Consider the following 10,644-nt stretch of genomic DNA (forward strand, 5'->3'; position numbering starts at 1 on the left):
GGCGCCAACCGTGCGGTGACAATGGCCCGTCGTGGCACAACCTTGGGTATGGTCAGGCTGAGCAACTCCTCCATGTCCAGCTTCTCGACTTCCGGCAACCGCCACTCGAACGCATGCACCGGCATACTCAGGAAGTACTGCACGAGCACCATGCCAGCCAGCTTCTCAACGCAGATCCTCGGCCCGGTGCCGAAAGGGATGAGCTCGAAGTAGTTCCCTAGCGCATCCACGTTGCTCATTGGTCCTGACAGGAACCGCTCCAGCCGAAACTCTCGATGGGTCCCGGCTGATGGCCCAAATGTTAACAAGTGGCTATTCTTGGATGCGAGGGTTTAATCTTTATGGTCTAAAGGCATCTCCAACAAAGACCTGCAAAATACCGATACATGTTTATTCAAATATTTTTGTTCACTTTTGCAATTCAATGAAGACCCTTATCGATCTGTAAAGTGGTACGGACATCCGTTTTCTAGCAAAAGTGAGACAAACGTGGAGAAGCTATCCCGGAGTTCGGACATCCACTTGACAAACCAAAAGCCTGCACGTGGTCCCCTATTTTCTCTCTCTTCAAATGCATAGTCCCCTCTCATTTCTCTCCTCTCCACCAGACATCACACCACAAATCCCACCACATACATGGTCCTTACTTACTTTTTCTCCTCCCAACCGGATACATTGTGGTTAGCATTGGATGGCTCACTCCGGCATCATGTCTGCGCCCATGTCCGGACACAAAAACAGACATATATCGAAGACATTTGTGGGTCGGCGTTAGAGATGACATTTGTGATGGCAAACTGTAGTATTTTTCTTCCATACCTTACTTGATACAAAATTTGAACCTTCAAAAATCTTAGATTCTGACTAGCACAAGTTTCAGCATTTAACAAGCCTTTTAAAAAAAATCTTGTCAATATTGTTGTCTGCATTTTTTTTGTGAAATATACCCTCAGATCTAATAACCAACCGACATTTCAAGGCAACCCCGAAAAAGAAGAAAATTACAACTAGATCCCTAAGAAGCTTCCCGACCCCTTCTTCCTGGATGAGCCGATGGCTCACCGCCCCAACCGCTCCGGCAACCCCGCTGCCAGATTCCAACAAACTTTGTAGTCTCACGCAGACGGGTGGTCATCACTGCCAAGTATCCGAAAGAAGCAGTCGTCGACGCCGGAATCGAAGCCATCTATCTGAGAATCCCATCGCCGGCCAAGCCGACGTGGAACCACATACACACGACCTCCACGAGGCCCACAACCTCCCCAACCTCCGCAACGACGGCGCCATTGGAACGAGGACAGAGCTAGGAAACAAAAACCCGCTGAGCCAGCAACACCACCATCACGCCTCCAACACCCAGGGATCGAAGACCAGGATGTACCACCCCAGAGGGGTAGAGATCAAGCCACACCACGCTCTCCTCACTGTCGATGACGAAACCGCCACCGGGATGGTGGACAAGGAGCCGAGGGATCCTTATTCCCCTCGACAACGCCAGTGCCACCTCAATGCCGTTGCCGAAAAGCCCTAAACCTAACCCTAGCTACCCTATCTACCGTGCCAAAGCGCAGAGAACGGTGTCCCCGCCCCCTCCCGCTGCCAGACCAGCGAGCGGAGGAGGAGGGTACCAACTCCCTCGCCGGCGAAGAGTAGTTGGAGTGGTGGCGTCCCTTTCGCCCTGCTTAGAAAATATGCACAATTATTTTTGTGTTGATTATTTTTTTTTAGATTGTATAATGTACATGAGATGCGCAAAAAAAATTGACGAAAAAGCAGCATAGCTGATTTTCATTGATGGACAAGAGAAGAACATAGCAAAGCAGCCGAAGCTAGGAACGACGAAGTAGAAAAAGGCAGCATAACTTATTTTCATTGATCGACCTCTTGGCATTTCATGTACATTCAATACAAATACGATAAAAAAAAGTGGACAATCGATCCATACAGAACCCGCATGGCCGCATCTCATCCGCGCAGACGTGCACACGTGACGGGACGCGCCCGTCACGCGTAGGCGGCCGGCGCCAACCGTGGCGTGACAATGGCCCGCAGCGGCACGGCCTTGGGCATCGTGAGTCCGAACTGCTCCTCCATGTCCAGCTTCTCGCCCTCCGCCACCCGCCAATCGAACGCGTGCACCAGCATGCCCAGGAAGTACTGCACGAACACCATGCCGGCCAGCTTCCCCACGCAGATCCTCCGGCCGGCGCCGAAGGGGATGAGCTCGAAGTGGTTCCCCAGCGCGTCCACACTGGCCGCCGGCCCGGACAGGAACCGCTCCGGCCGGAACTCCAGCGGCTCCTCCCACGTCGCCGCGTCCCGGCCGATGGCCCAGATGTTGACGAGCAGCTGCGTGTTCTTCGGGATGTGGTACCCGTCCACCTCGCACTCCTCGCCGGAGAAGTGCGGGATGCTGAGCGGCGTCGAGGGGTGGAGCCGCATCGCCTCCTTGCATACGGCCTGCAGATAGGGGAGGCCGGCGACGTCCGACTCCTCGAGGCGGCGGCCGCGGCCGACCACGCGGTCCATCTCCTCCTGCGCGCGCGCCATGATGGACGGGTTCTTCATCATCTCCGCCATCGCCCACTCCGCGATGATCGACGCCGTGTCCGTGCCGGCCGTGAACATGTCCTGCATGCGGTTCGATCACCCATAGTTTATTCTTCGCTTGTACTACTACTGCAGATTGATCCTCCTGGACAAATTATCGTAACGGAAAAGGTTACTAAGAAGTTGGCGCTTACAAACACGAATCCCTTGACGTTGACTTCGGAGATCGTGTCGGCGTCGTCTTTGCTGTCCTTGGCGGCCATGCTGGCCCTCAGCTTGTCGATGAAGTCCGGCCGGCCCTGCCGCTGCGTGGCCGTCGCCGAGTGCTCGTCCAGGAGGCTGGTGATCATGTCGTCGAAGCGGAGGTGGATCTTCCGCAGCTTCGCCTGCACGCCCTGCAGGTCGAAGCGTGACAGGGCCGGCACGAAGTCACTGATGTTGAACAGCCCCGACCCGCTCTGCACCAACGTGATCATCTCCTTGTATCTGCGCACGCAAAACATTTTAAGGTAAGCATCAAGTTCCTTTCCTTACAACATCCGTGTCGATCGTGTGAGTGAGTAAGAGTAACCATGCATTGCATTGCATTCTGAGATCCAGTACCTGTTGGCCTCGTCGCCCTGGGTGTCGAACAGCCTCTTGCTCAGCGTGATCTGCCCGACGATGTTGGCGAACGCGCGCACCAGCACGTCCGGCACGGAGATCAGCTCGCCGGCCACGGAGGCCCCGACCACGTCGCGCAGCAGGCGGCCGGCCTCGTCCCGGCGAACGGACGCCCACTCCGCCATGGCCTGCGCCCCGAGCAGGTGCACGGTCGACAGCTTGCGCATCTGCTTCCACCGGGGCCCCTGCATGCCGAACGCGATGGTCTGGAAGCCGTACGTGATGTCCACGGCGCTGGCGACGGCGGGGCGGTCGGCGAAGCGCGCGTCCTGCACCTTGAGGAACTGTCGCGCCGCCGCGGGGGACGACGCCACCACGACGCCGCAGGTGCCCATCTTGAGGTACATGACCGGGCCGTGCTTCCGGGCCAGCGCCGCCAGCCCGGTGTGCGGGGTCGGGCCGACGAGCGGCAGCGCGCCGAGTATCGGGAAGCCGCGCGGTCCCGGCGGGAGGCGGCGGCCGCCGGAGCGGAAGTGCCGGAGCAGGAGGTGGACGAGGACGAAGAGGGCGGTGGCGGAGAGCACCCAAGGGTCCGTGTACACCGCGGCGAGCTGCATGGCGTGCGTACTACGGGTGGTGCAAGTCTCAGTGCTACGTAGGAGCACGGCGGGTCACATTATATAGGCCAGGTCACCCCGAGTAAAGAGTTGGTTATCTTGTTCACTTCAATCTTCTGGCTTTGCACATTATATAATCATCTTGTACAGATAGTCCCTACCGTTTCGCTTTGACTTGCAGTTCTACCAACCGATAATTTGATACGTATATAATCATTCTGTGGTTCCTCTATGGCTCTACAATAATCGTCTTGTAGATAAGACATGATACTCGACTAAGGGCCTGTTTGAAGCCCGGTAAAATTTTGTTGTGACCACCGGTATTTAGTTCAAGTTTGAGCCAAAAAATATTATTGAGCACACAAAATTTACTCCCATTCCAACCAGAGCCTAAGAGTATCTACAGCCGGGCGCCTCAAACACCCTCATACGTTCGGACGGACAGCCTGATCAGTGATCGGTCAAAATAAACGACCCACGGTGCGCCATTGGTCACCACGACTTGCCGCGTGCTTCTGCCCATTGATCGAGCGCCGCGGGTCGCCGACAACGTCGGTTGTTGGGGGGAGGGAGGGAACTCTACGGGCAAGCGGCGCAGGTCGGTGGCTACGTGTGGGGGAAGGAACAAGGGGGAGTGACGAAGGCCTGGCGGTGACCAGAGACAACAGTTTAAGTGGCAGAGGCGGAATCCCTAGCAACGCTGCTTTGTCTCTCGCGGCGCTGGGGCGGGCATTTCCCTTTTTTTTGGGCGAATGGAGATGCTAGATTACAGTGCGTAGGCGTGATGGCATTTTTCTTGCAATTACTGTCAACTTCAGTGGCAAGTGGATATTCAAGTAGCTCCTGTCGGAAGCTGCCCTACCCCCAGCTCATTTCCATCGTGAAGGAGCTGGGGGTGAAAATAAGTTAAGTCCAACACCCCAAAATCAGTTTTTTTAGGCTTTTGGCTTAATTTCGTAAAAAGCCGAGTATATTGGATTAAAGTTGGACGAGAAAGTTTATTATATGTGAAAACTGCTTAGCCTATCGGGCGCGCGGCCGTCGAATGAGGGTTGATCGTTCACGTCCTTTTGTCGGATCCTATCCTCTTCTAAACCTAGCCCGCAACCACACTGCACTCTTTCCCTCCCGACTCCCACCTCGCGCCACCACCACTCAGCCCCACGTCGGTGACGTGCGTGCACCTTGTCGCGCATGGCCTCCGCCTTGCCCGCGATTACAGAAGGACGCCGCCCCAGCCCCCTTCTCCTTCCCCCCTCTCTCCTTAGTCCCCCCACTCTCCACACACGAGCTCTCAATGAGCTCCCATGGCGCTCTTTCCTTTGACTCTCTCTTAATTGGGATTTGATGGATTACAAGATCGATGATGTTTCTAAAACTTAACCTATGTTGCAATGCTTAAGGAGGTTCATGAATGAACAGACACGAACCCACGTATAGCATAGGAGGTTCATGAAAACTGGTCCTTTTGCTCTCTTTTGGTACTCTCTCCGATTTGGTGCATAGGCATGCACATGTTTCTAGGTTGAAAATTTGACTAGCCACTTATTTAGGACAATAAAACTTAGTATAATCTTAGTTATCTCACGACCTGGGTGTTTCTGGCTTTCCGTTCGCTTGATGTAGTCGATCTCGGACATTACTATTTGTTTCAACCTGCACTGCAGTTCATATTTCCTGGCCCAACCGTGTTAAAATGCTATCTTAGGAGGTTTCATGTGCACAATCAAACATCCATACTAACTTTGTAGACTACTATGGTTTTCTTAATGAAAATCACAGGGAAACCCTTCTGCTAAATGAAACTAATTATGTAGTGTTGAGGATAACATGCCACTTAATTTCTGTGTTTCTGATATTCCTGTATTTTACAAATCATGTGAATCAAAACGGCCCGAGCACCACTCCCCACCCCCCCCCCCCCCCCCCCCCCCCTCATCTGGAAGAGTGCTGACCTTCAGTTTTCTAGTTCACATGATTGTCTGATTTGAACACCTTACCATCGTTAGCTCTGGATATTCTCCAAGCTCAATCAAAATCCTTTTGTTTCGAGAGAAACTTCCAATCTATTTATCATTGACACAGTACATAAAACATTAGAAGTAAAAAAATTATAACCAGGTCCGTGGACCACCTAGCGACGACTACAAGCATTTGAGTGAACCGAAAGCGTGTCGCCGTCATCGCCCCTTCCTCGCAGAAGTCGGGCAAACGTTGTTGTAGTAGACAGTCGGTAAGTCGTTGTGCCAAGGCCCTATAGGACCAGCGCACCAGAACAACATCGGCCACCGATGAAGAAAAGCGATCGGAAGAATTATTAATTGCACACAACCAAAGACTAGATCTAAATAGATCCACTAATGGCCAGATATGCCACTTAATTTCTGTGTTTTTGCTATCGTCACGTATGCGTATGTTTTCTTCTCAACGTAATAGCAGTGTGACAAAGCATATATCATCTCGTTAACCGTGGCAAGTAATTAATGTGACTAAAAAAAGTGACATGATTGTAAAATGGAAATGTGGGAGCGATAATGAATAGTTTCGCTTGTAAACTGATTTGTCAGTTGCTGAGAGGTTCATGCAAAATCGCTGCCCAACTAACTGATACAATGTGCTGGCGTCGAAATTTCCTGAAGATGCAGCTAGTTAGGTCATAACTTCACAGCCATAGTTAGATCCTTAATTAACGATGAAATGTTCTGTCAAAGATAAGGCTATCTTGTTTTCTTGTCTATAATGTGTCTGGATGAGATGCACAAGCTACCTCTACTAGCTAGTTGACTTGGCCAGTTCGAAATTCCAACTACTAGTAGCTCGCAACGGTAAAGCTCACAATTCTGGAATAAACAACGCATATATAAAAGTGTCTTTTATCTAAAATAGCAGACAATACGCCTTGTTTGACCACCACGTAACGGGAGCCATTGATAACCGACAACTCATCGATGGATCGATCTCCGTCCTTTCATTTTAGAACCAGATATATAACCCTTCATCTGAACTTCTCATACCACCCAAATTTCATCCCTCTACCAACCAAAAGTTGAGTTGGATTTGTTTGTTTTTTTAGAATAGTTGAATTGGTATTTGACATATTCAGTGAGTTCCTCCTCTTCCGCCCCCTCTCTCTATCTCACTCTCATCCATTTCTTTTAAAAAACTTATCCATCAAATCCATTAAGGTATGGTAGATTGGTGGCCAACCAGCTAAGCCACGTGGCGCATGCTGGTTGGTCACGATGAGAATTTTTTTGATTTTTTTAAATGGCAGTGAGACTTTTTTCTTTTTCTTTTCAAGAAAAGTTTTTTGAGCTTTTTTCTTTTTGAGATGGATGTGATGTTCACGTGACATGAGAATGTTTTTTTTTATTTCAAGATGAGGGTGAGGTGCGTACAACTTTTTTTCAAGCGGCCCGCAATGACGGGCCCCAACCACTAGTCCATTAAAATTGCTTGCCGGCATTGCAAAGAAGCCACACGGAAGGGCTTGTTGTAGCGGTAGAAGCAGTACGCTGTACGCGAGCTTCCCCTCCATTGGCGTTGCCAAGAACTCTGTTGCCGCCTTCGAGAGCCCTGCATCACATACTTCACCACGCCATGGTTTACTACCAAATCGAAACCATGTCAAGATACGAAGTGGTAAGAGAGGTTCAAGCAAAGTACATATGCAAGTGCCAATTAATATATTTTTTGTGAGAAAGTGTCAATTAAATTAGGGAACTCAATCGTCCTGGAAAATATATAGAACACACCGCCCCGCCCCGCCTCCAGTCTCTCCCCCGACATCCTGGCGGACCCTTGGCTGCCTATGTAATCCGAGGGGGCGGTCAAATTGACAGGCACTCTTCCTTGCCTACGCTAACAACATCGCCATCAGCACGCCGCCCATGTCTCAGCCTTGGGGCCACACCGTTGCTCCTCTATGCGCTGAATCCTCAGGCAACTAAGAAATAACAACCATTTTAGATTAAATAACTCGTGCGTCCCTCAAGGAAGACGATCTCTTTGTCAGCCTAAGTGATTTCGTTAGCAACCAGGCGGACTAGCGTTCATCAAAGAGGACCGCTCGCTGGAGGTCAATGACTGGAAGAGCGACGTCGTAGCTTTTTTTTTTGAGAAGGAACAACGCGCTTTATTTCATGTCTCAATGTTTAAAGGAATACAAAGATGATCCGGTGGATCGATGAGCCACAAATGTCGGCCAATATCAAGGGTAGTAGCCATTCTAGCTAATCTATGTGCCTCACCATTGCTAGCGCGTTGCTCGTGGACGAGCTCACAGCTTTGAAACTTCTGTTTCCTTTCGTTGATCTCTTGTAAGATCATGCAGTATTCGCCGAGATGGATTGGACTCTTCAGGTCGTCGATGACTCTCAGACAGTCAGATGCAACACGCACTTTATTCACAACCAAATCCTCGGCTAGAGCGAGTGCCCCCCTACAAGCAAATGCCTCCAATGTCGCTGGTTCAGTCAACCCATGAAATACAACAGCCGAGGCCCCCCAAAAAAGTCCGGTCTCACTCCGGCATACAACGCCCACTGCCCCAACGTTGGATGACTTGGCCACCGCACCGTCTACATTTAGCTTTACCTCTCCCATTCCCGGTGGGATCCAGGCCTTATCATGTGCTGTAACCGAAGCTCTTGCAAGTCTAGCAACTTGCTGTCTCGCTAGGATCTCTTGAAGCTCCTGCAGAAACTTTATGATGAACTGGGCACATGACATCGAGCAGGGCAACACACTTGTCCAGCGGGAAGACGTATGTATGGGTTAAAAGCGGGTGTTGGGCTTGCGTGGGCGTCTGCCCCGTCCCTCTCGTTCGCCGTTTTCATGGGCCTGAGTTGGGGTAGTGGGTTGGGCGGTCACACAGTCAACTGGAAATTTACGAGCAGTTGAGCCACATGGCAAAAAAAACCCTAAAGCAAGGGAGTTCATTTCCCTTTATTTTTGGCGTCAAAAAACTACGAACTGCCGGGTATGATCTCTGTTGTGAATCAAATTGTTGCCACATAGACCCACTTGTTTCCTCTCAATCTAAAATGTATGTACATACCTCGTTGTTCTGATTTATTTATTTATTTTAAAGAAAAGGGGATCCCCTCCCGTCTTTACTGCAAAAACGAGGCGATAAACATTCATGCATGTTTTACATACAACGCTCAGACAAGCCAAAGTGGAGTTACATCCTGGACCTTCTTCAACGTCTGGGATTCCCCGCAAAGTTTCGTGTGTGGATTGCAGCCTTTCTATCGACATCTTCATCTCGCATCCTTCTCAATGGGTTGCCTGGCCCACCGATCAAGCACGGCCGCGGATTTCGGCAGGGGGACCCGATCTTCCCCCTCCTATTTGTCATTGCGATTGATCCACTGCATAAAATCCTTGACTTGGCAACGCGAAAAGGCCTTCTTCATAAGATTTGTGGGCGTGGGGCCACGGTGCGAACCTCCCTCTATGCGGATGATGCGGCGGTATTTACGGCTCCTATCAAGCAAGACGTTGATAACCTCGCCTCGATCTTGCGAGGCTTTGGTGAGGTTACGGGGCTCTGTACCAACTTTCAGATAAGTTCGGTAGTGCCAATTCGGTGCAACAACGTCAACCTTGGACACATTCTTGGAAATATGCCAGCTACCCGGGCAACCTTCCTGGTGAAATACTTAGGCCTGCCACTCTCGATATGGCAACTTAAGAAGGTGGACTTCCAATATCTCGAGGATAAGGCGGCTGGCAAACTGGTCACTTGGGAGGGCCAAAACATCACGACGATTGGCCGCACGGCTCTGGTCAAGTCAGTTCTATGCTCCCAAGCGGTGTACTCCATTACGCCTCTTATTATACCACCAAGCACGCTCCATAATCTAACCAAGATTGAAAGAGCTTTTCTCTGGTCTGGAGGGGACAAGATGACAGACGCCAAATGCAAGGTCAATTGGGATATGGTCTGTAGGCCGAAGGAGTATGGTGGCCTTGGGGTTCTTAAGTCTAAAAAGTTTGCACGTGCTCTTCGGTTGCGATGGCCTTGGTATGAGTGGAAGGAACCCCACAGATTATGGGTAGGATTTGGCAACCCTTGCATGGAGGATGATCTCAACGGATCCGGCTTGCCTGCTCCCTGCCCATGCTCCCATCCGTGCTCTCACTTCATCCTACGGCTGTTTTTTTCCCTTTTCCTTTCTAATCTAATCATCTCCCCCCTAATTTTAAGGGGGTGGGGCCGGGCCTTATTTTGTTCCAATCAAATTAAGCCACATATGCGGGAGTACGGATGGGAACATGGGAAGGGAGCAGGCAAGTCCCCGTGGGGGACGGCGCCAAAACGCCTTTTTGGGACTCCCCTTGGCTTCTCGGGCGCAAACCCAAGGATATTGCACCGCTAATTTTTGAGGCTTCGAGGAGAAAGAATTGGAAGATGCGGGAGGCTCTCAAAGGCGATGCATGGATATTCAAAATCAACTTGAACATCGTCATCTCTGTTGATCACATCCGGGAACTTTTCACTCTATAGATGCTTGTGAATGACGTCCACCTTGATGAACAACTTGAAGATGGCATTGTTTGGAAGCACTCGAACAATGGGTTTTGCAGGGCGGCCACCGCGTACAGGGCCCAGTTCCTTAGATTAACTCTCTCCCCTATGGATCACATGGTTTGGAAAGTCTGGGCTCCCCCGAAGGTTAAATTTTTTGCCTGGTTGGCCCTCCTAGATAGGATCTGGACTACCGATCGTCTGGAGAGATGGGGTTGGGCAAATTGTGGCCTCTGTCCTCTTTGCAAAAGGGAACAAGAAACTGGTGCGCATCTCTTTTTCAAGTGCCGCTACACGCTTAGACTATGGAGGTCAATCATCGCCAAGCTTGGCCTTGCT

General features: G+C 50.8%; 1 protein-coding gene across 1 annotated transcript; it reads right to left on the minus strand.

Annotated features, from left to right (window-relative positions):
* Positions 1 to 1,761: 1,761 nt before the first annotated feature.
* On the minus strand, positions 1,762 to 3,814 carry LOC125534255 (flavonoid 3',5'-hydroxylase 2-like). Its single transcript, XM_048697521.1, has 3 exons — positions 3,154 to 3,814; positions 2,745 to 3,036; positions 1,762 to 2,631 (listed from the first exon to the last, which is right to left on the minus strand). Exons 1-3 carry the CDS (start codon positions 3,768 to 3,770, stop codon positions 2,005 to 2,007), a joined length of 1,536 nt encoding a protein of 511 aa, XP_048553478.1. The 5' UTR covers positions 3,771 to 3,814; the 3' UTR covers positions 1,762 to 2,004.
* Positions 3,815 to 10,644: the final 6,830 nt, after the last annotated feature.

This window comes from Triticum urartu, chromosome 2 (genome assembly GCF_003073215.2).
Source record: "Triticum urartu cultivar G1812 chromosome 2, Tu2.1, whole genome shotgun sequence".
Lineage (NCBI taxonomy): Eukaryota > Viridiplantae > Streptophyta > Magnoliopsida > Poales > Poaceae > Triticum > Triticum urartu.

Coding starts and splice junctions, on each gene's coding strand:
- LOC125534255 (XM_048697521.1), bottom strand. CDS start 3,770: ATGCAGCTCGCCGCGGTGTACACGGACCCTTGGGTGCTCTCCGCCACC. Junction 3,037..3,153: donor CAGGGCGACGAGGCCAACAG/GTACTGGATCTC, acceptor TTGCGTGCGCAG/ATACAAGGAGATGATCACGT. Junction 2,632..2,744: donor ACGTCAAGGGATTCGTGTTT/GTAAGCGCCAAC, acceptor AACCGCATGCAG/GACATGTTCACGGCCGGCAC.